This window comes from Nyctibius grandis, chromosome 11 (genome assembly GCF_013368605.1).
Source record: "Nyctibius grandis isolate bNycGra1 chromosome 11, bNycGra1.pri, whole genome shotgun sequence".
In the NCBI taxonomy this organism is placed as follows: domain Eukaryota; kingdom Metazoa; phylum Chordata; class Aves; order Nyctibiiformes; family Nyctibiidae; genus Nyctibius; species Nyctibius grandis.
Window position 1 is genome coordinate 2,517,167 of NC_090668.1, and position 26,000 is coordinate 2,543,166.

The following is a 26,000-nucleotide window of genomic DNA, read 5'->3' on the forward strand; positions in this document are numbered from 1 at the left end:
GCCTGTGTCCCCATGCTAGGCCATAGCATTGCCATGATAATGCTTGGACAAAGGTGGCAGGGTCAGAGGTGACATGTGGGTGGTTGGAGCCATCCCTCTTCAGCCTGCCCTGGTGTGACGGGGGGCCATATGGGGTGTTTTTACACAAACTCTCCAAGAATTCTTCTTTTCACAAAATCCCAGAGTGGTTGGGGTTGGAAGGGACCTCTGGAGATCACCCAGTCCCACCCCTGCCAAAGCAGGGTCACCCAGAGCACGTTGCACAGGGCCGCGTCTAGCCGGGTTTGAATATCTCCAGAGAAGGAGCCTCCCCACCCTCCCTGGGCAGCCTGTGCCCGGGCTCTGGCACCCTCCAAGCCAAGAAGTTTTTCCTCATTTTCAGATGGAACTTCCCGTGTCTCAGTTTGTGCCCATTGCCCCTTGTCCTGTCACTGGGCACCACTGAGAAGACTCTGGCCCCGTCCCCTTGACACCCCCCCGAAGGTATTTGTAAGCATTGATAAGATCCCCCCTCAGTCTGCTCTTCTCCAGCTGAACAGCCCCAGCTCCCTCAGCCTCTCCTCGCAGCAGAGATGCTCCAGCCCTCTGACCATCTCCGTACCCCTCCGCTGGACCCTCTCCAGTAGCTCCTTGTCTTTCTGGAACTGGGGGGCCCAGAACTGCACACAGTTACTCCAGGTGTGGCCTCACCAGGAAGTGTAGAGGGGCAGGAGAACCTCCCTTGACCTGTTGCCCACACTCTTCCTCATGCACCCCAGGACACCATTGGCCTTCCTGGCCCCAAGGGCACATTGTTGGCTCATGGTGACCTTGTTGTCCCCCAGAACTCCCAGGTCCTTCTCTGCAGAGCTGCTTTCCAGCAGGTCAGCCCCCAGCCTGTCCTGGTGCACGGACCTGTTCACTCACATGGACCTGGGAAGGCCGGGGTAGGGGAGCTGGGGCTGTGATGGTGTGTGGCAGCGGGAGGGTGGCGATGTCCCTTGTCCCCATCCCTGTTCCCCCACCAAAGCCGCAGGTCCCTCCCCCCTCTCCCCAGTGCCGCTATGCGCATGCGCGATCGCCCCCGGAACCTTTCTTCCCCGGAACGCTTCTGCTCCCGCCTAGCTCCCGCCCGGCGGCGCGCGGGGCACAGGGGAAAATGGCGGCGCCCATGAGCGAGGGGTCTCCCGCCTCGGCGCCCGGCGCTGCTCCCTACGGCAACTTCCCCAATTATTCCCGCTTCCACCCGCCCGAGGGGCGAGTCCGCCTCCTGCCTGGCGGGCTCTTGCGGAGGCTGTTCCCCGCGGCGGCCCGCCCGCTGCTGGGGCTCGATGTGGGCTGCAACTCGGGGGTAAGAGGGCGCCTCGGCGGGCAGCGGGAGGGGTAGGCCGCGGGGCAGCAGGCTGAGGGGTCGCTGGGGTGAAGGGAAACGCTGGGGCGGTGGCCTGGGTGGGGAAGGGTGGAAAGACTTGGGGGGAAGCAGTGGTGTGGGGTATTGGGGGGCTGTGAGAAAGACTGGGGGGGAGGCACCAGTGTGCAGTACTGGGGGGCAGTGGGGCAGACTGGGGAGGCACTGGTCTGGATTATTGGGGGGCTGTGAGAAAGACTGAGGGGAGGCACCAGTCTGCAGTACTGGGGGGCTCTGTGGCAGACTGGGGAGGTACTGGTCTGGATTATTGGGGGGTTGTGAGAAAGACTGAGGGGAGGCACCAGTCTGCAGTACTGGGGGGCAGTGGGGCAGATTGGGGAGACACTTGTCTGGGGTATTGGGGGACAATCCAGCATATGAAAAAGACTGGGGTTGAGGCACTGGTCTAGGGTGGTGGGCAGACTGAGAAGAATGTAGGGGGGATGAGGGCCTGGGAGGGGGGCAGTGGGAAAACTGGGAAGACTGGGAAAGGCAGTGACCCGAGGTGGTGAGGCAAACCGAGGAGACTGGAGGAGGCAGGAGCCTGGAGTGTTGGGGGACAGTGTGGCGGACTGGAAAGGTGGGGAGGCATTGGTGTGGAGTGTTGGGGGCATTGGGGCAGAGTGGGGAGGCTGGGGCAGTCAGTGGCCTGGGGGGTTGGAGGGAAGACTGGGAAGGTTGGGGGAAGCACTCCCGTGGGTTGTTGGGGAGAAGTGGGGCAGACTGAGAAGACTGGGTGGGGGTAGTGGACTGGAGGTTTGGGGAGCAGTGGGGAAGGCTGGGGCGAGCACGGAGCTGGGGAGGAATGAAACAGGCTGGAACAGCCGGGGCGGGGGTAGCAGCTTGGGACAGGGATGAGCTTATGTAAGAGGCACAGTGGGAAAGCAGGACTTGAGTGCAGCATGAGACTGGTGGGGGTCAGGGTGTGTGGGAAGCCGCCTCTGCAGGTGTCCTGTGAGAGGAGGGTGAAGGTTGGGGTGAAGGCAGGAGTGGGGTGGAGCTGGTTGTGTTGCTGAGAGTTGGTTTAAGAGGCTATTGGTGGGTCTGTCCTCTTTGCCACTGAGGCCTAAACCTGCAGTGCATGGGGTTGCTGCGTGTCCCGAGCACCGGAGAGCCTCTACAGTGAGCCCTGAGTGCAGGGGAACTGGACAAGTCTGAAGCTAAAAACCATCATTTGTTGTGTATTGTGCACTATCACATCATTTAGGAGTGAGACAGAGCTTGAAACTAAAATCCTGGTCGCATGCTTTTGAAAAGCTTGTGACAGAGTTGGTGAATCTCGTAGAATTTCCCGTTTTGAAAGTTCATTCTCTTTCTTTACCTAATTCTGCTTTTTTCTTGTGGCTTTTCCTCAGTGTGCACCTTTGCTGTGTTGCAATTCAGAAGTATCTGTGCATCCCTGATGCATACTAGTGCAATGTTTAATTTAACTATGTTTAAAGACTTTTTTTTTTTTCCCAGATGGAAACTTTGTCAATGTATTAACTTAGAAATAATTATTCATTCAGAATGAAATTGCATTCTGGCTGGGGACAAGAGTACTGCTGTTTTCTATGGCTTTTCTTCCCCCAGCCCCCTGCCAGAAGGTTTGAAAGGCCTCCTAAGGCATTATCTAAAGGACAATTCTAGATCTTATTTCAGATGAACTTGTAAAACAGGTCAGGTAAAAATGTTCTCAGTCCAGTTCTTTCGAGATGCAGAGACTTTTACCACTAGAGGACACTGTCTCACAGCCGATGTCGTTCAGGAACTTCATCAGGTCTCCTTTAATGAAGAATTAATAGGCTTTCCACTTAGTGGCGCACTCTGTGAAAGGAAATTCGAGGGAAAGCTCTCATGTTAACTATCTTATGCTACAATCTAATGGTCTGGGAATGTCTTTTACTTTAGCAGCAGCAGCAGAAATGTATTACTCTAAATTAGGCTTTATAAATAGCTCTAAGTATTGCTTGGGAACTCTGAGGCTTACCTAGGGAAGCCAGTGAAGCCTTCACCCCCACGTTGGATGGGGATATCCAGCAAGGTTCCTGCTACTAAACCTCACCTTTCCCATAGTTTTTGGAGCAAAATCCCAAGTGTGGGATGATACAGGTTTAGCTCCAGTCTCTGGTGGACTGTCTGGTAGTAAAGGCTACCATGATGCTTTTTGCTACAGAAAGGAAGGTTGTCGGTGAGCTTATTATTCTGAACTTCCATCGAAAGCAAGTTCTGAGCTGGCGCTTGTACCTTGCTGCTGAGAGTGTGCTTGATGATGTGTTAACGAAGCAGCGCAGGCCCCGTGAACCCCTGTTGTTTTCCTTTCTGCAGGAGCTAAGTGTGGCTCTGTACAGGCATCTCCTTGGCCTTCAGGAGAGCGAAGGCAGCCTGGACCAGCCTGCAGCTGGAAAGGATCTGAACCTTCTGTGCTGTGACATTGATCCGGTGTTGATTGAGAGGGCTCAGCAGTGCAGCCCCTTTCCCGCCTACATATCCTTTGCCAACCTGGACATCATGGACTCCAGTGCCAGGGAGCCATTCCTGAGCTCCTACCTGGGCTGTTTTGGCCGTTCCACCTTTGACATTGGTTTTTGCATGTCTGTGACCATGTGGATCCACCTGAATCATGGGGACAGTGGCCTGATGGAGTTCCTGTCCTTCCTCTCCTCTCTGTGCAAGTACCTGCTGATTGAACCTCAGCCGTGGAAGTGCTACAGGGCAGCCGCACGCCGCCTGCGGAAGCTGGGCAGAAATGACTTTGATCACTTCCGATCTCTTGCTATCAACGGGGATATGGCGGAGAGGATAACCCAGATCTTAACGAAGGACTGTGCCATGGAGCTGGTGTGTTGCTTTGGGAGCACCAGCTGGGACAGAAGTCTCTTGCTTTTTAAATCAAACGGCTCAGATCATGAGGGCAGGGAGTCTTCAGAACAGGAGCAGTGACTGATAAATGGCCTCTCGCATTCGTGAGTTCATAGGCAAGGAGGTGCTTGCTGTTTACAGAGGCAGATCTAGGAATTCCTAAATCCCTATTGGGACCAGACCTTGACCTCCTTAGGGAGTTTGAGGCAAGTAATGTCTGTGTGGTTTTTTTTTCCCTTTCCATCTGCAAAATGCAGTGGCAGTTTTAACCTACCTTGTAGATTCTGAGATCGCTGTTCCTAGAAAGTGCCCTCGAAATGAAAGTTGCTACATATGTGCTTTCTATGTGTACCAAGAATATTCCCTGGAAGAAGACAGAACATGCCTTTTTTGTTCCTGGAGCTTTTTGAGGAAAGGGAACGTTTCTGTTGACCTGTGCAATGCACTGTTTGTTCTGCTTCTTGTCATATTTTCTGTATAAAATGCTCTTGGAAAACATATAACCTGGTTTACCAGCTGTGAACAAGTGAGTTGGATAATTGCAGAGGTTGTCTGGTCAACAGGATGGCCAGAGGGGGTTGTAGATGCCCCTTCCCTGGAAACATTCAAGGTCAGGTTGGACGGGGCTCTGAGCAACCTCATCTAGTTGAAGATGTCCCTGCTCACTGCAGGGGGGTTGGACTAGGTGGCCTTTAGAGGTCCCTTCCAACCCAAACCATTCTATGATATCGATCAGGCTGTGATCAATACACCTTTGCAGGTGGGGCTTGCCTGGAGTGTGCTTTGGAGGTTGACAGTGGTGTGATCTTTCTGTGGAGTGAGGGATTTCTATGGTAGGACATCTATTCATTTAAGTGTATAAGAGTGAGTGCTTTTTGTAATAATAACCTTGAAATAAAAATAACTTAATTTTATCGTAAATACTCTACTGGGTTTTTTAATCTTTCTTTTTGTTCACGTTGTTTTCAACATCCATGCAGTCCCAGGTAGCTGAGTTTATAATTTTGTTGAATTTACAGGCTCAGATGAGACTTTGGTAAGCTTGAAGCTATGTTTGGCTAAGGTTAAAGTATTACAGCTTTCACTGGGTTGTTTGGTCTGTTTTTTTTTTTTTAGTAAAATCTAGAAAGAAAGAAAACGTGAGCAAAATGTCTTATTTTAACTTCATTTTTCTTGTTTTAATATCCCTACTATCATCAGTTCGTACACAGGGGTTTTGTTAGCTTTGATAGTAAGTAGGAGTCACGCTTCTAGTGTTGTCTAAACAGGTTAAAAACTTCCCTTGAGTAGACTACAACACACAGAAACAGATAACTGATGACTCTTATGAATTTCTAGGTTCCGCTGCTTCTTTACTGCGAAGTGAGAGGGAAGCCCAGGTATGTGCTGTAAGCATCTTGTCATGAGAGCTTGGTACTAGAGACAGAGGGGAGAGGAGAACGTCTCCTCCAGGAGCTGCTCTTGTCTAGCAGTTCTCGTGCCCAGGTGAGCCTGTGTTCAGGGGCACAGAGAAACTTTGGTTGCATTTTACTTTATTGTCCTTACTGGGACTTGTTATTTACTCGTGCAGTGATAGTGGAGGGGGGTGGGGGGGAAGAAAGCTTTGTTTTCCTCTGCATCCAGCTCTAACGAAAGAGTGAAGCATGTGAGTGTTCTGGCTGACTGGTCACAGCCTTCTGGTTGCAAAGCTGCTGGGATCCATGGATAGACTTATGAAAAAGTGTGTGTGTGTGTATGTGTGTTTAAAGGGACTGAGTAGAGTCATAGAAAGGCTTTGAGGCTCTTCACATAAATGCAACTTCCACAGTGTTCTGCTATGTAGAAAATAGGACTCCCACCAGGAGTCCTGAGAGCTCCTCTGCCTTCTCAGCTGCAGACAAATGTGCCTTCCCTCGTGGTGGGGTTGTTAATTTTCTTAAAAAAGGCTTTTAAGCCTGCGCTGATTTTACTCTCCCTGTGGGAGTGAAGGGAGAACCAATTTGTCATGTGTTTTCCTGAGGGTTCACCCAAGTGCCTGATCTCTCTCGCAGCTTATTAATATATAACATTTATCACTTCGGTAATTAAGCACCTCATCTGACATTCATTGTAATCTACGGGTAAGCGCCACTCACTCGAGGGGTGTTGGCTCAGCCCTTCCCTTTCATTCTGCTTGGTTGCTGTTTCCTATGTTGCGCGGCTGGTGGCACTGGAGTATCATGCAACCTGCAGCCTTGCCCCTTGGGATGTTTCTGTTGGGTTGTGTCAATATTAGTTGCTGTTTTCTTTGAACTTTGAAATATTTATGAAATATACCTGGACTTACCTGTTCAGTGCTCAAGTTTAAAGGGGTGAACAGGGTTTCTTGCCTTTCATTTTCCTCTGGGGACTTACACACTTGTGAAAAATTTCATGAAGAGTTGCTAGGAAGGCAGACAACCCAAAGAGTTACACACAGGAGATGTCCCCTGCACCCACCTAGAATGACCTTCCCCTTCAAAGAGACCCTGTTTTATGTTCCTTATGCACTGAGTGGTAGATCAGTATCTGCCTGGGGGATCCTTTTGGGCTGCTGCTTGTTAAAAGATCATGGGTTGGCTTTTTTTCTTTTTTCCAGCCTTTATATGCTGGCCGTGTACAGACCTGCAAACCGGCCTGGTGTGTATGTAACAGTATGATGACTTGTTATCTGTTTCTCAAGTCTGTACTATTAAATTGCTAATGTCAATATGTCCCACTGTCTCAGAAATGGCTGAGCTCCAAAACCAGCTGTGTTTGGCTTTGGCACAGCAGTGTGTTTTGTTTCTTGTCCTTTGGATATTGCCACAAATACAGCTCAAAATAGTGTCAACGTAAATCTGTCTGCAGTTCTTGGGATACTAAGGAGCTCAAAATGGAGGCAATCCTTTAGCAGACAGGAGGGGAAAAAAATCATCTTTCTTTTCTTTTCAGTTTGCTGCTGCTTCTCTCCAGGAAGCTGTTGGGAGATGAGACAGGTGGGAACCCAGCTCCATGACACAGTGATAGAAGAGAGACTACGGATCTCAACTGCAGTGCTTACGTAAGGCTCTGGAGAGATTTTTGGTTTGTACTCTACTCTCTCTGCATTTTGCAATGTGGCTAAAATGTGTTCCCAGTCTCCTGAAGGCAGGACAGAATGAAAGTAGAGATGAGAGTTAAAACCAACACTTCTGCTCCCTATAGCTGAGAGCACTTTGCAAAGTTCATTGGTAATTGTTCGTTGTAAAGCTGGTGAAATGGAGATGCCCCTTGTGTGAGTCGTGGAGGTGGTTACCCTTGTAGAGCTGAGGGTACCTGGGTTGAGGGAAAGCACAGAGGCCTCTGTGCTGAAAGTTCTGCTTGCTCATCTCCTCTGTGATCCAAGGAGGAGGCCACCCTGGTGCTGGTTGTTGCTGCTAAAATGAGGGAGATGCAACTCAGCTGGGAGCATTTTCGGCCACAAGAACCCCATGCAGTGCTACAGGCTGGGGGAAGAGTGGTTAGAAAGCGGCCCGGCGGAAAGAGACCTGGGGGTGATGATCAACAGCCGGCTAAACATGAGCCAGCAGTGTGCCCAGGTGGCCAAGAAGGCCAGTGGCATCCTGGCCTCTATTAAGAATAGTGTGGCCAGCCGGTCTAGGGAAGGGATCGTCCCTCTCTACTCGGCACTGGTGAGGCCGCACCTTGAATCCTGTGTCCAGTTCTGGGCCCCGCACTTCAAGAAAGATGTTGAGGTGTTGGAGCGAGTGCAGAGGAGGGTGACCAAGGTGGGGAAGGGTCTGGAGGGTCTGACCTCCGAGGAACAGCTGAGGGAGCTGGGGGTGTTTAGCCTGGAGAAGAGGAGGCTCAGAGGTGACCTTAGTGCAGTCTACAACTACCTGAAGGGAAGTTGTAGTGAAGTGGGAGTTGGCCTCTTCTCCCAGGCAACCAGCAATAGGACAAGAGGACACAGCCTCAAGCTTGGCCAGGGGAGGTTCAGGTTGGACATGAGGAAGCATTTCTTCTCAGCAAGGGTCATTAGCCATTGGAAGGGGCTGGCCAGGGAGGTGGTGGAGTCACCATCTCTGGATGTGTTTAAGAAAAGACTGGCCATGGCACTTAGTGCCCTGGTCTAGTTGACAGGGTGGTGTCAGGGCAATGGTTGGACTCGATGATCCCTGAGGTCTCTTCCAACCTGGTTGATTCTGTGATTCTGTGATATGCTCCCACTACTCAACTGGGAGCATATGGCAGCAGGCTGTGCTGGTGTGTAGGTCCTGTAGCTGTCCTGGCTCACTCATTATGTGCCACATTATGTGTGTGTGTGTGTGTGTGTGCCTCTGCATTGGAGGGTTAGTTAAGAAATCCTGCTTGCTCTTTCCTACCCTTAGAGCTCCAACCCTGTGGCTGCTTACAGGAGCCTGCTGAATTCCACACCTGTACAGAGCACCTAGAGCTGAGCATTTCCAAACAGACCCACAATATTGCAGGGCACTGTGATAGGACTGTCAAACTGCTGCCCTGTTCCATCCCGGCAGCAAGCGAGGAGTTGCCATGCTCTGTGGGTCGTGATTGTTGCTGGGCTCCATCAGACCTTGCCTCAGTTTTTCCATCCATGAAATGAGCTTGATAAGCACCCACCACTGTGGAGATTTCTGATGTGGAATATTGGCTGTATGTTTGCACAGCACTTTGGAGAATGAAAAAATACTGATGAGCTGAGCTGTATCATCAGCTGTGAGCTATGCCATTGTTCATAATAATCACTGCAGCCACTTCAGATATTAATTAGGTACCATACCTTCAAAGTGTTCTGACTAATTAAGTCTCACGCCACTGCTGTGTAGCAAGTCGCAGCTAATTATGCCCCTTCCTTGGATGGAAAAATCTAGGCAGAAGACGTGAAGCATTTAGTCATGCATAAGCTAGCATCAAAGTTTGGGCTGAGAAGTTGGAGGTTCCAGTTTCTGGATAATTCTGCAGTTGCTTCCAGCCTTTGTAGGAAGTAAGATTTAGATGGAGTCAATGAGAGGTCCTTTTTTAGTATTTTTTTTTATTTTTCTTAACTTTAACTCTTGCTTATGCTAAGAGACAGTTTGCTGTTTCCTAGATTCTTGTGCTGGATGAGTACAAGGAATGCACTGGGTGGGGGAAAGTTTAGTGCGTAAATACAGTGCAACAGCAGCAATTTTATCAGTTTAACTTTGGCAGCTGCCAGAGTAAATGACTGTTGTAAGCACCTATCTCCCTGCTGTCTGCTTCCATTCTTACGCAGCCTTGCAGACGCTGTTCATCAGCATTTCTAAATGGTGACATGGGTTAAAAATGGTCTAATTCAGCTTTCCCCAGAATGTGTGACCAGCCCAAGAGTGGAGGAATCAAGTTTAGGAACTGAGAGTTGGCAGCAACATGTCTGCTCCCATAAGCAGCTTCCTCTAACTGGAAACCCAACAACTTGTCACTGCAAGCTTGTACGGCAGAAGCGGCAGATTTTCGGATTTCCTTTGCTCAGCTGAGGGCAAGTTCGTTCTTGTTCTTTCTGGCACTTTGCTGCCCGTGAATTAAAGGAGAAAAGTGAGAGGTGTCAACCCATGGAAATATGGGCATCTGTTTCTGGCAGCATGGAAACGTGAGAAAAGAACAGCCACAAACCAAACACACGATGTCTTTTCTCTACCAGGTGCGAGCCAGTTGTCTTGCAAAGTTTTGATTTGTTAGGTGAGCTGGTGGTGTGAGGAAGCAGAGCCCTTTTGGCAGAGTTGGGAGAGGCTTGGTGGGAAAAGCAACCACAAGTCCAAGGTGTGAGTCTGAGGTTCGCTGTCGACATGTGCTGAAGGCTGGTCCTGTTTGGCCTTGTTGCAAGTGAGGAGTGCTTGGTAGGTCAGGGGAGGTCAGAGGGGATCAAAAAGATTAGCTGTTCGCTTCCTTGTGCCCTGTTGGTTATGGAAGTGGATGCAGCAGAGCTGTGTACGCTTAAGTTTGATGCCCAGACGAGAATGGTCACTTCAAGTCTCCAAGACTTTGGTGCAGTCTCTTTGGATCTAGTGGAGAAGCTGGTGTGTGGGGAGTATGTCCTGCCATTGGGCTCCTTCTTTAGTCTTCAGGGTTTCATTGCAGGCATCTCAATTTTCTCCTTAGATTCACTTGTGTTAACGTGGGCGGGAGCTTTGGTTTCCCACAGGCCTTTGCACAACAGCCCCTTGGAGGATTATGGGCAGAAGCCTTGCCACCAGTTCTCTTATCAGCTGAAGCTTGAGTTTCTTGGATTTAATTACGTGGGAGTGTCCTTGTTACCTTAGAGCTGGGTCACCCACTAGGTTTGGACTCCGAAGGGGTCTTGAGTTTGAAGAAGAAAGCTTGGGGTCATGATCTGGGGTCAGGATATGTTTATAATGCTCTGACAAGAACTGAAGGTGCTCAAGTCTAAAAGACTTTTGTTCTAGGTTGGGAAGTATGGCTTCCTTTCGTAGGCTTGTCACCAGCTGGCTGCAGAACTTGGGCAAGCTGCTCCTTTCCTTGCGCCTGTGATCTTGCACTCTTTATTTCACTGGGAAGCGTAACCTGACATCTGGTGTGATAAACTCTGGAGTGAATACGAAATGCTGTGCAGACCTGATCTGTTATGACCAGACAATCCGAGTTCAATCAACTGTAGATCAGGCTTATGAAATACTTATTATCAGCTGCCTGGATTTTTATCTTGACTTGCAACAAAACTCCTCCATCCTTGGGTCCCTCACAGAGCGGCTTGACTCTGAGCAGAAGGTTTTATTTTGAGTGATAATGTTTTCAGAGTAGGAGAGCTTTCTAAACCCCTTCACTGTAGTGTGGGGACCTTGCTGTGAAGCAGGGAAGGTAAGGAGGGATCTTACTCGTGTTTCTGTAGGAGAATGCACTTTAGATAAGTGCCTTTGTAATTGATTAAAACCCCCTTCATCTAAGTTGTATATGGGGGGCCAAAGATTAGACATGGCTTTGTAAATCCTCTGCTCTGTTTCCCGGTGTGGATTGCTTCATGATTCCATAATAATTAATTTTGTTTTATTGTTGCACTAGCAATTTATGCGTCTTCCATGTGAGTGACAAGGATTTAGTTAGAGCTGAGTCTGAGGGTGGTGTCCCTCTTTGGCCTTCTTAGTTCCCCTCCACCCCTGGGGTCAACCCAGAGACTCTGAATCTGTGAAATGCATAGAAGCTGCTGAAATGCAGCTTTGTTACCCCAGCAGCTGAAATTCAGGAGCAGTCATGCTACAACAGGCCTGCCCTCCTGTGAGAGAACAAGCTTCAGGGTGACACATCAAAAGAGAAGGGCAGCTCCGTGGTGTTCTCTGCGGAGATCAAAAGGAAGTAAGCAGGGCGGCTCCTCTCCTGGCTGGCCCTTGAGACTGCTCATCTCTTTCTCCGTGTCCCTTTAATCTCAATTACCTCCTGTAAGATCACTATTTCAAGCATGTGAGATGGTGGTGGGAAAAACTCAGCTGTGAAGTGGCTAGTGTCAGGGAAGAGATCCTCGGTTGCGTGTTGGGGAAGAATTCCCTTACCCTTTGTGAAGAAAACATGCAGGAGACCAAAGGCTTTAACATACCCTTCTAATACACCCACCATCTTCATGTCCCATCAGACTAGGTGACACAGCATGAGCATAAAAGGGCGCAGGGGAGCTGGATGCGAGACCTGGGTGGGGTCTGGTGTCAATCTCTACCTAGAGAACATCAGTCCCCTTCTGCAGCTGCTGTGCCTTGATGGTACCAGGGCAGGAGGTCTCTGTAGGGCTGCTGTTGCATTACGTCAGGGATTAGATCTCATGGCTGCCAGCTCATGGAGGCAAGTGAATTAGCAAGGCAGTATTTGAAAGTTGTGAAGGCTTTTCAGGAATGTGCGTGGTGGCTATTATCCAGGGCTCTTGGATCTCCTGGGACTGATTTGCTGGAGTAACCACTGCATTCTCTGGACATTCCCAGCCTGACCAGCGCTGACTCCTGTTGTCCGAGGTGGCTAAGTAGGGCAGATGCTGAACTATTTATTGTCCTCCAACCCCTAGAGCAGGACCTGCAGTGCATTCCTTACTGACTCAGGTTGAGTTTTAACTCCACATCTTAACCATTACTTAAACAAGTGTTGCTTAGTCTTTTCCTTAGAATACCCACAGTTGTTACTCAGGACGAATGCCTGAGAACAGAACTGCTTTTGGTTTGCCCTGGATTGTTTCTGAGCCCACTGCAGATCACCTCTTTGGACAACCTTGTCCTTGGATCAGGGCAGCTGCGCTGACCTGTGAAAGCACCTTTTCTACCTTGTCCCAAACAACCTTGTGGGACTTTTCAAAACGGTGTGGCTTCTTCCATGACATCTTGTACAGTGCTCAGGGCAAGCGTTGTCTTCATGGAAAAGCTGTAAGAGAGCAGAGGTGTTGAACCTGAGAAAATGGGAATGTGTGCTGAAGTAGTCAGCCTTGAGTGGAAAAGGTAGTCTGAAACGCTGTGGCTCAGTGAAAGGGAACAGGGACCTCACAGGAGTGGTGAGCCTTGTAGCAGCTTCAGAGAGGAGGGAGAAAGAAAGGGAGAGTAAATGTGGATGAGACTTGGGAATCAAATTACATATTCCTGGGGTACCTCCTGGCCTTTGTATTTATGAGCTCTTTTCTCTTGAGGATTGTACTATCGATGCTGAAAGTAGGAATCTCATCTGACCTTGAATAAAATCGGTGCAAAAGTGATTTGGGGGGATTCCCAAGGCCAAAGGATCCATTTGCCTGAGCTGTAGGTTGAAAAATAGAATAATACAAAGGGAAAAACAGGCCTGAGCTAGGCCTTTCTCTCCCCCAGTGCAAGTTTCCCAGGTGACTGGTTAGTGTCCCAAACACTGATCTTTGCCTTCGGGGGAGGCGGAGAGCTGCTCTGCTTCTCCGTGTTCTCTCTTGATCTGCGTTTCTAGCTGGTGCTGTCACCAGCAAATTTGCTCTACTCTTTGCCAAGGCTGCAGGTCCTGGCTGGTAGCTGTTCCCTGCTCTGTATGGATGTGTCTGCGTTTTTTTCCAAAGACCAGCTTCAGCTGGTTTGTGTGAAGTGCTGACTCCAGGCATTGTGCAGAGCATGACTCAGAAGGGGAGAGGTTTAAGGGAGAGGGAGGAAAGGCTTTTTAAGGAGTTGTAAGCTATAAATCACAGCAAACAGTATTGGTAGAGGTGGCCTGGTTCTCTTCCAGGTTCAAAAGGAAGAGTATTAAGGATTTACAAAGAGCTGGCACAACTGCAAGGCAAAAGAATGCTTTATTGAGTGTGTAAATGCTCGTAAAGCCACTAGTAAACCTGATAATGTTGTGTATGTGCAGGTGTGTATGTAGAGACAGGGAGGAGAGGAGGCACGTACCAAGAAGGTACACGAAGGTTTCCAGAGGGTCTCATGTTCCCTGTAGAAGTACATCGATGACAGTCACAGTTGTCATCAGTGGAGCAACTGGTTGATGCAGAACCTGGTTCCCTTCAACTCCCTGCTCTGATTTCAGGGTCTAGGGCAGGTGGGCCCACTGAATCCATCAGTTGCTATTGCAGCACCTTGTGTGATATTGTCTAAGGGTAATCTTAAAGACTTTGACTCTTAAAGAGCAGAGAAACTCAAAGGGGCCATCAGATCTCTTAGAGGGAGGTCACGGAGAGCGGCTCCCCCTGGTTCCTCTCTCTATGATATGTCTATGGGTGTCATGTAACAGAAATACAAATTTGGTTATGTGATAAGATGGGAGAACAGCCCGTTCTCCCCCCATCGCAGGAACTGCTTTGCATGTGCACCTGCTGTGGGGAAGAGGCACCTGCACTGCGGTTGCATGATGGCAAAACAGGAACTGGGGGGCAGTGGAGGTGGCAAAGAGCAGGTTGATCTGGGCTGGAGGGGCTGGGGGAAAGGGAAGGGGCCGTAGATGAGCTGTTCCTGAATATAATGTGGAAGTTGGGCTCCTCCACATAGGAGAGAAAAGCCCCTCCACTTCCCTTACATTGGCATTTCTTTGACGAGACGTCAGGAAAGGTGCTTGTCAGACAATTTGCTGATGTGGAAGCTTTGAAGCCTGCGAGCTTTGCCTTCTGCGCAAAACCCAGCGAAAGTAGGTTGGAGCTGTCTGCCCCGGTTGCGAGCAGCTCCCTCCCTATGGCAATGGACGCCGTAAGATCAGAGCTCAGCAAATGCACAAAGGGAAGCGCCAGGCGGGGCCGAAAGCCTGATCCGGGCTGCAAACAATGCTGACAAAGCCCTCTGGGGCTGGGCGGCCCAGCCTCTGAATTGTCCTTTCCCAGCAAGGTGGAAAAAGAAGTCTGAGCTGGCCGAGTCTCCTGAGGTTCCCCAGCCCAAGGGCCGTCTGCCTGCCCTGATCGCTCTCCTAACTTCAGAGCAGTATTTGCATGGATGGGGGGACACAAATGTGTGTGCTGGGAGGCTACTTCTACCCCAGCTAAATCTGTTGTTGCCCTTTTAGGAGAACCAAAGTCACTCCTGGCCTTTCTGTCCTTCCCTGGCATGGTTCATGGGGTGTAATTGGGTGCTGTAATTAACTCTAATATGTTCCTGTGAATTCAGGAAAGCTCTCACCAGTGTCTGAGAACTGAAAGGAGCATTGCTTTGTAGGGCTGCTTCAGACATCTTCACCAGGGGTTGTATCAGTGCAATGTTCATGGCTCAACAGGTGAGCTCAGGATCTGAAGACCTGCTGAATTTTGCAGGTTTTTGGATTCAGGTGGAAAGGCTGGAATAGTGCGTTAGAGGAATAAAGGCTAGTTGTGAAATGTAGATCTACATCTGAAACCAGATTTGGATCTCACTGCAGACTAAACAAATGTGATTCTGCAAGGCTTCTTAGACAATAAACGCTGAGAACAAGGGCAGTCATGTACATATGCATTAGATGTGTCTGTTCTGCTTTGCACGCAGCAGCTGTTTGTTGTGAAAATGTAGAAAGAATTTAGATTTTTTTCTTACAGGGTAGGATTTAATGGAAGAATAAGGGAATGTTGGCAGCCTTGGTTCCAACCTCACCTGCAGAAAATGTGAGGCAAAGAAAATAAGGGGTGCAATGTGAATTGGAGGTGAGCTACCACACTAAGATGAGGATTTGCTTTAGTAAGGTTAGTGATGTACACAGGAGTAGCTTAACCTATCGGGAATCTAATGCTAAATACATCTGGTTAGGCAGCACAAATTCTATCTGTTAGGCTTTTGTTTAGTGAGGGGGAATGTTTTTGTCCCGTCTGCTAGGCAGCTGGAGGTGCAAAGGGTATTTGATGCCACCAAACAAAATTCACTCCAGGCTAATTAGGGGCCTTTCTGCCCCTCCATCTCCAACCAACAGCCAGGACCATCCCCAAGCATTCCCCTTTTTTTACTGCCAGGCCAAGTCTCTCCTCGGATTTCCAGTTAAGCGGTGGCGTTGCTTAGAGTTGAGCTTCACAGCCCATGCAGACAAGCGGTGGGGTTCAGAGATGCTTCTGCACGCACTTGTGCACGTAGATGTGTTTGTGCACACGCGAACAGATGCAGGTGTAGCCTCGGATGCTGCATTCACATGCACAGATTGTGCCTGGGCCTGATAGCCATGCACATTCCCTCTGCTCTGGGCAGTGTTTGCTCCCTGCAGCCTGTTTTCTCTTAAATTACGCTATCTGAATTGCTCTCTTCTTGATGTTATTGGGAAACAAGAGCACGTAGAGAGCAGTGAAAGGTGAGCATGGAGGGAGCTGGGTGGGATCTGTAAGCGATCCAAGACTCTATGTCAAAGCATCCCCACCCCATTCCTTGCATGGCTGGGATGGTTTGCAAAAAGCTCAGACTTCTCAGTAAATTGCAGAGAAATTGGCACAAAAGTAACTCTCAATGGGGCCCAGCCCAGCTCCCATAAAATCCACAGGGCGTCTAGTCCCACTATACTGCTGTAGCCAACACTCACTGAAATTTTGCTTATTCCACTTAGGTTTAAGCTGGCAGAGAAGGGGCAGATGCTAATGCGTGTTATTAGCAGCATAAATCAGGAGCAAGGTGATGGCGTAGCGTTGAGAACAGTCAGGCTGAAGTTAGTCTTAATTTGCCACCTCTGGGACACCTTTCCACTAGACCAGGTTGCTCAGAGTTTTCTTTGCTTCAGTGAAGAATTGAGGGTCTTTTCTGGTCAGGGTGGCAATAGGATTGGAATGGATCAGCCCACTTTAGGAAGGAGACATTGAAATGCTGACCCTTCCCAGAAGCAAGTGGTGAATAGGAGGGGCAGACAAGAGGCAGTTTCCAGTTGTGAGCCAGGTGTTTAACCAGTGCAGAGGACTGGAGCGTTGCTGCAGTCAAGGACTGGTTTATAAATTCAAAGATGGAACCCCGAGTTGCTTCTTACTCTACTTAAGGTCTCATCAAGGAATGAGAAGCTTTCATCAAGGACTGAGAAGCTTCCAGCAAGGCAGAAGTTCATGTTTGTGGGTTACAGTCAGGTGTTTTGTATTGAAATTCAATCCTGCCAACCACTGAATCCTCTGCCTTGGTCCAGCTGGGAATCCCCCAGGACCCTGCAAAGTCAGGGGCTTTTCTCTGGATCTACGTGTCATTGTTGCCCTAGATAACGTGTTGAGTAATCTGCAGAGCACACTCCAGATATGTATGTGGGCGAATCCTCCGGGGAGAACTGAATTCAGCGCTCAGGTCAGAACATGTCCCGTAGGTGTTTGTTGCCATGAGTATGAGCTGGCTGTCCGGGAAGCTGCCAGCACAGCATGTATGGATGGAGTCCTTTTGTTTCATCCAGAGACTCCACACCACCTTGGTGCACACAAAACTAGGTTGGAGAAAGCATGGACACGGAGGCTCAACAGCAAGGAGCAAGGGGCTTGGCTGATGCTAGCCCAGGTCTGGCTCTTAAGAGGGGTAACTGCTGAGTTTCAGGTTTCCCCCTGGACAAATCCAAGGCTAAATGAACTTCAGGATTATTTTTTTAGTGCCTTGTGGTCCACAGCTTTAAAAGAAAAAGACATTTGGAGTTGTTCCCCCTTGTCTAGGTTGTAAGTCTTTTGGGGTCCCAGTTGTTGAGTGTTTTCTCTTGCTGGTAGGCTAGAGCTTTGGTTTGGACTAGGAGAGCAACTGTTCTTCCATGTTGCCTTGACTTCAGGAACTGGGACTTAAAACAGTGTCACCCACTGGGAGAGCTGGCACTGGGGGGATAAGCTGGTGCTGTGTCACTGACTTCACTGAGGTTACACAAGCTTCTGTCCAGTGAAGTGCAAAGGGAATGCTGGATTTATACCTTGTTGAGGTCAGTGGGACAGGCAGGTGTAAATCTAGAGTGGATCTGTAGCTACGGATCCGAACTGGTGTTATCTTACTCCTTGTTTTGTGTTTCTAACCCCTGCAAACGATACAAAAGGCTCCAAATCAGCAGTCTTAGGTTGGTAGTGGTGTCTTTCAGCCCTGCTGCACTTATCCTGCACAAAGAAGCTGACGGATCACTTTGGTTACATGATAAGGCTCTGGAAGAGTTGGAAACCAAGCCCCAGATGTTTTATATTCCCTTTTCTAAGTGTGAACTTTTTTCCCCTGTGTGTGTGTTGGTGGGGCACCTCGAAGGGGCCAACGTTTGGGTGGCAGAGATTGCTGGCCAGGGAAGGTCTTGGTTTTGCACTGGGATATTGCCAGCCTGAGAAATGTTAGAGACAAAGGAGATTTTGGGACTCTTGGAGTCGATCTCAGTGCTATGGAGGCAGGTAAAGCTGGACATGTGGGTGTTAGGGAGCTGGGAAACGTGCACGCCAGGTTTGCTAATGCTACAAAAATACCCCGGCCCATTTCCATGAGCAGAAGTTGGGCCCTGGTGGCACCAGCCCCACTTTGCACGAGGAGGCTGGATGAGTCTAGCAGAGGAGTCCCTTTGCACAGAGGGGCTGCCTTGCCCTGCAGGATCCCCTTGCAGGGCTACGGAGCCTGCCCTGACCCTCTCCCCAGCGTTCCCAGCCCTGTTTGCTTCCTGCGTCAGAGCCCCTGCCACCCGCCCCACGGTGAGTCACAGCTGGGATTCCTCAGCTCTGAAGTGGCTCCTTCTCTTTCTCCCCCCCTCCTCCCCAGGTGCTGAGCTTTTTTTTTTCCAAAGCCTTGAATTGAAGGGTGTGTCTATGAAATCTTGCAAACACACGCAGGCCCCAGCAGGAATGGGTGAGCACTGTTCCCATTATGTTATGAATACCTGGCCGCTTGCCACGGGGATCCTGCCAGGCTGAGCAGCCAATCTCGAGCACCTAGACCTGCTGAGCTCTGGGGTTTTGCTCCGCTCGCTAAGTCATTGCTTTGCAGAGATGGACAGTTTTAATCTCCTCTCGGCAACAGCCATGTTTTTGTACTCGCTTGGCCTGCTGCGATATCCCAGTTCCCACGGGTAGCAGCTTCCCAGGGTGCTGTGCCGGTAGGGGTGGAGAGTTGAGCAGGCAGCTCCGGCAGCTGGACTGCCCGTCCTTGTGTGTGACTCATCTCGTCCAGCCTGCAATCTCAAATATTTTCTGTTGCCCTGCCCTACACACTGGGCACTGCCCCAGCTCACCCAGGCCCCTCCATGGATCTCAACTCGATCAGATTTGGGGGCTGCATGGTGTATTTGGAGAGAACTGTTGGGCTGGGAGGGAGCATAGCTGGGTGATCTGGGCCTGAACCATCTCCATTTCCCAAGGGTGGACATGTGCCACGTGTTGGGCTTCTTCCACCTCCTCAAATGCGCCACGAGCGCTTGGTAGTTCCTGGTGAGGACGTTGAGGGATACATGTTGTTTAAGTAGCCGTGCTTAAAGCGAGCAGAGAGGATGCAATAGCTGAGACTTCAGCACTAGCTCTCAAGTAGACAGCAAACTCTGAACCCCAGTTGCGAGCTCTGGTTGCTAATGTCTACAGAGGCCTAAGGGAGCAGGTCTTCTGTGCTAGCAGTGCCTGCTAGCAAGGTTAAGCCACCAGTGAAGTTCTGCAGTCCATGCCATGATGTGCTGTCAGGCTCCACAGTTGAAAGCGCTCTCAGACTCAGGTAACATCTGTGCAGAGCAAAGATGATGGGTGTGAGGTTGCAAATAGTCTCTGGACCATACTGAGCTTGGAGCATATGAAACCTGGTACAGACAGACCCTGATCTGAGCTGCAAAGTCTCGGTCCTGATCACTAGTAATAACTTGACCTGTTTTCTTTTGTTTGCTCAGCAAAATGGACACCAACTCATGCACATCTATCCTTGGCATTGTGAATGCGCTCTGGACAGGCTGGTCGTTCCGAGCCACAATGAACTTTCCACGCTGCAAAGAGGAACGTCCCCATCTCTGCTGAGACCTGATGGAGGTTAGCACGGGCCACAATCCACACACCCCTCCTGCCAGGCAGGGACAGTCTTGTTCATGTCCTCATCTGTAGGCAGAGCTGCTGCTTTTCCCAGTGCCCCTTTGCTTCTTGCCCTGGATTCCCAGAGACTCCCAGTGCCACGGGGCGATGTTGCTCTGTAGCGTAAATGGTGTGTGTGTAGAGGGGAGAGCAGGTCAGGAGGTGCTGGGAAATATTGTTTTGACTCATGCCTTCCAGGGAACGAAATGTTGCCCTCCCACACACGCTGGTCCCTACCCTTTTTCCCCCCACGCTGGGGCTCTGTCCTCCTGCAGGGCTGTGCAGGATTAAATACGGGCAAACATCAAACGGCCAACCTTACTGCCATTTTGTTTCAGGTGAGGCTTCCTCCAGGCCTGTGACGGCCTTGTGGATATGCAGGAATTTGGGCTGGGTGGGGAGTGTGTTGAAGCAGCAGCTGCTGCTGCCTCACTGCGTGTGTGCGAGTCCCTGGCATGCCTGGAGGTGGAGGTGTGGGACCTGTTGGCACTCCCACCCTGTAAGCCCAAGGGCAGTGAGCTGACACAACTCTCCTGGAATCTCTCCCGCTCTAACCAGGATTGTTGGCAGGCGGGTACCGAATCTTGGCAGCACAACAAGGGAACGCTGGTTTCTCTGAAATTCTTGGGCTCGTTTGGTCAGGGCGCTGGCATGCGGAGTCACGGCAGAGTTGGCACACGTATCGCTGCGGCGGAGGTGGGCGGTGAGGCCTGGAGACGGGACTGTGGGGCTGGGGGCTGGCTGGGCTGGCAGCTCAGGGTCTCTCCTATGTCTCTCCTGGCTGGTAGCAGCTTGGGTCTATTTTTTTTTTTCACTAGCCTTGGGGCACCAAGTGATGGGCCAACCTTGTCCTTCACTCCTCTCACCTTGGGCTAAGGCAGTGAGATGTGGTCCCAGGACTGGGAGCCACTGGGCTAGAAGGCTGCCAGCCCTGTTGCACACCGGTTTTGGTACTGCTGGGAGTCCCACCTGAGAAAGGGCGATGCGTGGAGTCCCCCCGCCATGATCCAGTTCTCCTGAACCAAAACCAGGCTGAGGACATCTCAAAGGTGAAGCTCCCTTAGCAGGTCTAGGCAGGTTCCTGTCTCCCAGGCACTGTCTGGGAGGTAGAGACCCCAGGGCTGCCCTGAGCCAGCCAGGCGCAGGTGGAGATGGAAACTAAGCAACAGGGATGGCTGCAGGACAGAAGAAGAGGTGTTTCACATGTCTGGGATGGTGAATAACTGGAAATAGTTGAAAGAAAGGGGTGACCCAGCCTTGCAGCAGACAACCTGAGCTCAGCTTGGCCACCCTGGGGAGTCTGAAGGGCTGCAGGAGAGGAAAGCCCTGAGTGTCCCAGTGATGAATTCATGCAGGGCAGAATTTCCCCCCTGTTTTGTGCCAGGTGTGGAGTGGGCTGTGCGGAGGTGGCCTCCCCTCCCCTGCTGCAGGTAGAGCTCTGCACACCTGGCCGAGGAGGCAGGGTGTGGGCAGAGGAGGATGGGCCCTGGCAAACTGGGCAAGGCTCAGGTGTTCACATTCCTCCCCGGATTGGCCACTGAGAGAAAAACCTGGCCTTATACGGTCAAAAAAGCCAGTGCCGGCTGCTCCTCCTCCTCCTTCTTGGGAAGGGATGTGTGGAGAGGTGGGGATGGGCTGATGGGGTCGGGCATGTTTTCCTCCACCCTTCTCTGCCCTCCCCTCCCTTCTCCAGGTGCCCTGGAGACAATTACAGCTTTGTAGCCAGCGTGGCTGATTTCTAGGGCTTGCAAAGAGGCTGGTTCCCCCCAGCGAGTGCAGCTGGTTTTGTGTCCCCCAAGAGCCAGGGAGGTGATGGGTGGGCAGCCAAGGGTGCCCCTTGGTGGGGCTGGAGATCAATTCAAGCTCAGGTAGACAGTAGGGACAGTACAAATCAGTGCCTGCCTGATGGTTAAGCTGCTTTCCTGCTTGCTAAACTCCTTGCGCTCTGTCCTGGGCTGGAGCATTTGGTTAGGAAAACTAAATTATACCCCCCTCAACTTGATCCCATGTTAGGCTGCAGGCAAGAAACAAATAGGAGAAACTGAGGCACAGTTTTGTCCAAGATCATGCAGGGAAAGGAAATTAAACTCTTGTCTTTGCCCAAGAGTGGGGGAGTTCCTTTTCCCAACGTCTGGTTTCTTGGGGTGAGCTGCTTTAATCCCTGGAAACGGCTGTACCAGGCAGCAGGCCTGGGAGATGAGCCTGGAGGATCCATCTTTCTCCTTCTGTCTTGTGCTTTGTCTCTTGGAGTCGCTTCAGACATGAGCTGGAACCAGGGGGAGCAGCTGTGGATGAAGTGGGACTGGCAGATTAAACTGGGTTGAAATTGGAGTGGGCTTGAGGGTATTTTTGGAAGAATGCAATTGCACTCCGTGGGACTAGGTGTAGTGGAAAGTCTCTAGAGCTCTAGGCCATCCTCTCTTCACCCCAGGCAGATGTTTCGATCTCATTTCCCAGAAATTTAACGTGGAACATGTGGAGGGATTTTTCCTGCCCCCCCTCCGGTACAGAGCATGAACTCGTGCCAGATTTCCACAGTCTAAATTTACTTGTCTGTGTGAGCCCGGCTGCTCAGTGCCCTGGGGAGGACTAGAAGATAGTCTGTCTGCTTCGAGACCAGGTCTGTGACCTGTTGTAATGGGAGCCTGGTGGGCTCTCTCTCTGCTTCTGTCCAAGGGAGCATCCCTACATCTGGAGGGAAAGGAGAGGTGGGAGAAGAACCAGAAATGCTCCCACATGCAGCTAGATCACTGCTTCATGGAGGGCAGATGGGCTGAAAGCTGTTTTTCCAAAGGAAAACCTGTTTTATCTCTTTCTAAAGTTATTTTTAGTGTTTTCCTGCAGGATTTAACCCTAAGAGGACAAAAAAGTGGTGTGTCTCTGCAGGCTAGAAAGGGTCCATGGCCTTTTTCAGTGTGGGGCTGGCAGTACACCCCCCAGCCAGAGCTTTCGGCGTTACTCACCAAAACCAGACACCAAGGAGGGGAATGTAACAGGTCCATTCCCTGGGTTGGTGGGATCTGATCGAGGGAGGTGTTTCTCACTCTTGGTAGCTCTGCTGGGAATTGATTTGCCTTCCCCAAGCAGATCCCCAGACTGATTCGAAGTGTGTGTGGGCTATGAAGGAATGAGATCTCAGTCTGTGTGCGGTGAAATGAATCTGGGCCAGCCAGGCTGGGTTACAGGCATGATTTCCACCAGGACATGAGTCCTCGGTGGGTGAGGAACATGCTTTAGGATCAGGCAAATTTCTGTGCCTCACTCACTCCGTAGCCTCATGAAGTGTCCAGGGAGTGATCTTGACCATACTTTGGTGTCCTCTTTCTTGCTGTGTGGGAGCTGTTTTCCCTTTCTGCTGGGAGGCTGGGCTTGCTGGAAGAAAGGAGGGGGTTGTTTGGGCTGTGGCAGCTTATGGGCTCCAGAGCTCGGAGGCCTCTGAGCCTCCTCTTTGGAGGCGTTTGCAATGGTGTCACCTGCCCAGGAGAGGGAGCCTGGAGCTCACACTTGGGTGCTCGCCACCCCAGGAAGCAGCAGCCCAGGTATGCGGTGCCCTTAGATGTGGTCTGGGGCTCAGCCTCTCCTGGCTTGGAAGACAGCAGAGGAACCTTGCCACTTCCCTCTGTCTGCTGTGGCTTGTCTTCTGGACTCCAGCCCAGCTGCTGTTGTGCAGACACAAATATTTCCCCCGTGATCTTCCCTGCCAGAGTCTGCCCCACCAAAATCAGCTCTACCCCTTGCTTTCAGCACATGGGTTTATCTGTCCCTGAGTTTTGCCCCTGGGCTTTGTCTCGCAACTGGGCTGTGTCCTGGACATCTGATGTCTCCTTTCCCCATGCTGGGGCAGATGCTCCAATCTTTGGCTCCAGACAGGGTTTGAGATCATCTTTGGGAGGCCTCTTGCAGTTAAAACTGATATGGCTTTACCTGGAGATGGCTGTGCTTTGGATTGCACAGATGTAGCTCACCAGATAATGCAGATGAGCTTGCCTTTATTCCACCGATTCCTTTAGCAGCAGCTAAATCTGTTGGCCATCGTGTTGATTACTGTGCTGGCTCAGCATCCTGGCCCTTATAGGACTGTCCCCCAGCACCCCAAAGGGGATTCTGAGATCCTGACTTGATGGTACTGCCTGGTGTTTCTGCAAGACTTGAGGGGTGTGATGCCCTTCACTGAATAAGGAAAAAAGCTATGGAAAACTTCCCCAGTGAATTTAATGTGTGGGTTTAGGGCTGGCTGTGTCTCTGGTGTAAGAATAGCTCCAGAAATTAGCCCTGAGGAAGGGGCTGGTCCTTTGGATGAAGTCAGTGCTTATGGGGTAGTATGGTGAGGGGGAAAGGATGGGTGCACAGGCAGATATGGGTGTCCCAAAGCAATGTGACTATCTCAGTCATAGCTCAGCTCCCATCAGTGGAGTGCAGGAATTATTCTGCTGCAGAAAATCATTGCTCTGGTGTGATGTGGCTTGATATACGCTTTCCAATTGTCAATGGGGAAACTGAGGCACAGAGCAATGATGTAACTGAGACAGTGAAACAGTGAGTCAGGTCCTTTCCCAGGTCCTAGAACAATGAACTGAACCCAGGAGTCCAGCTTCCTAGTCCCCTGCTCTGGCCTCGAGGCTCTGTCCTAGTCCCCTGGGTGGCAAACGCTCAGAAGCAGGAAAAAAAACCAAAAAAAAACCAAACCAAAAACATATGCCAGGGAGGGAAAACAGCTAGAAACTCTCTTCTTGCAGGACTGGGCTGCTGCTGAGCCCCTGCCCTTTCCAGCCTGGCCACAAGCACACATCTCTGACCACCCTGTCCCCCCAGGCTGAATGTTCAGGGCTCCCAAGCCCTCCCTTTCCATTCAGGTTTCATTCCGGGCAACACTAGCTCTGTGTTTCTCCTTCCCCGCCTCCATGCTCGTGGAGCCTCAGCCCCACCCTGCCTTACGAGGACGCCGGGCTCTTCAGAGCAGTCATTCATCTTCTGGGCCTCACGCACCTTTGGAGTCGTGCAGCCTTGCACAGACCCAGCATTGTTCCTCCAGCTGGAAGGGCTTTCATCCAAGGACTCTGCTGGGTCCTGCCTCCAGGGGAAGCTCTGAGCTGAAGTGCATCTCCTGAGCTGGGAACAGCTTGTAGGGCTAGGAGCTCACCCCTAGCTCCCCCTCCCTTTCCCATCCCTGCCAGTTTGAGAAACCAGATTTAACAGCTGGTGGCTCTTTCTGCTGGCCTGGACCGTCCTCCCCTCCTCTGCCTCCATACCCCTTGAGCTGACCCTGAAAGTGCAGTGTTTCTCTCAGGTGGGCAGCAAACAGCAGAGCAGAGACAATCATAGAATCACAGAATGGTTTGGGTTGGAAGGGACCTTAAAGCCCATCTCGTTCCAACCCCTCTGCCATGGGCAGGGACACCTTCCACCAGACCAGGTTGCTCCAAGCCCCATCCAACCTGCCCTTAAACACTGCCAGGGAGGGGGCATCCACCGCTTCTCTGAGCATGTGTCTCACCACCCTCACAGGAAAGAATTTCTTCCCAGTATCTCATCTAAATCTCCCCTCTTTCAGTTTAAAACCATTCCCCCTCATCCCATCACTCCATGCCCTTGTCAAAAGTCCCTCTCCAGTTTTCCTGTAGCCCCTTCAGGTACTGGAAGGCTGCTAGAAGGTCTCCCTGGAGCCTTCTCTTCTCCAGGCTGAACAACGCCCATCTCAGGTCCTCTAGCACCTCTCGGAGCCTTGTCCATTTTGGGATCTCCCAGGTAAGTCCCTTAGAGGAGGGTGTTTTTGAGCAAGGAGCACCAAGAAAACCCCTGTGCTCTGAAAGGACACCTCTGAAATGAGGGGCTGTGTGGAAGTGTGGTTCCCCAGGATGGATCTGGGCCCTGGGTGCACAGAAGCCCACCTGTGCAGAGGTGCAGGGAGAATTTAGCAAGGGGAAGCTTTGTGTACGTGAGTATGGTGGTGGGAGCGTGGTGGCCTGCGCAATAACCCTTTGTCTCCTGAAACATGCTTGAGCTGCTCTGTGATTCAAAAGCCACGTGAGAGCTTGGTGGCAGAACAACGGCGAGCTCCCCAAAGCCTTGGCTCCGCTGGATCCACCGTCTGCCCCTCCAGCCCTGTGTACTTCTTGGGGATATGGACCAAACAAATTACCTGGGAAGCAATTTCAGCTTCATTTGGCTGCCAGAGATTAGCCAGAGTCCTCAGCTGAGACCTGCTGGCAACTGGGGAAGAAATTGCTGTTTCAGGTGAGCTGTGGTAAGAAATTTGGAAAAAAAAACCCCAACAATACGAGGCTTTTCATGTGACACGCAAGACTTTATTATAACAGCCATAACCCTGGAGAGCAGGTGGTGTCTATCCTATAGAAATGTGGAAATACTGCGATGCACTCAACGGAAATATGCCGAGAGGCTATGAACAACTCCTCCTGTGAACTGAAAATCTGGGAACTCCAGTGGGGT

General features: G+C 50.9%; 2 protein-coding genes across 5 annotated transcripts in view; both read left to right on the top strand.

Annotated features, from left to right (window-relative positions):
- Positions 1 to 1,137: 1,137 nt before the first annotated feature.
- Positions 1,138 to 5,091, top strand: BCDIN3D (BCDIN3 domain containing RNA methyltransferase). Its single transcript, XM_068410661.1, has 2 exons — positions 1,138 to 1,330; positions 3,695 to 5,091. Exons 1-2 carry the CDS (start codon positions 1,139 to 1,141, stop codon positions 4,307 to 4,309), a joined length of 807 nt encoding a protein of 268 aa, XP_068266762.1. The 5' UTR covers position 1,138; the 3' UTR covers positions 4,310 to 5,091.
- Positions 5,092 to 5,668: 577 nt separating this feature from the next.
- The window catches only part of LOC137669033 (keratin, type II cytoskeletal cochleal), a 62,121-nt gene continuing 41,789 nt past the window's right edge, over positions 5,669 to 26,000 (top strand). For 2 of the 4 annotated variants that reach the window (XM_068410897.1, XM_068410902.1), the window contains exons 1-4: positions 5,669 to 5,713; positions 7,160 to 7,268; positions 19,376 to 19,511; positions 25,229 to 25,784. The gene's annotated coding sequence lies outside the window, so the exon portion shown is untranslated. The remainder of the gene's footprint in view (positions 5,714 to 7,159; positions 7,269 to 19,375; positions 19,512 to 25,228; positions 25,785 to 26,000) is intronic. The other 2 variants (XM_068410899.1, XM_068410900.1) reach the window with 2 other exon arrangements.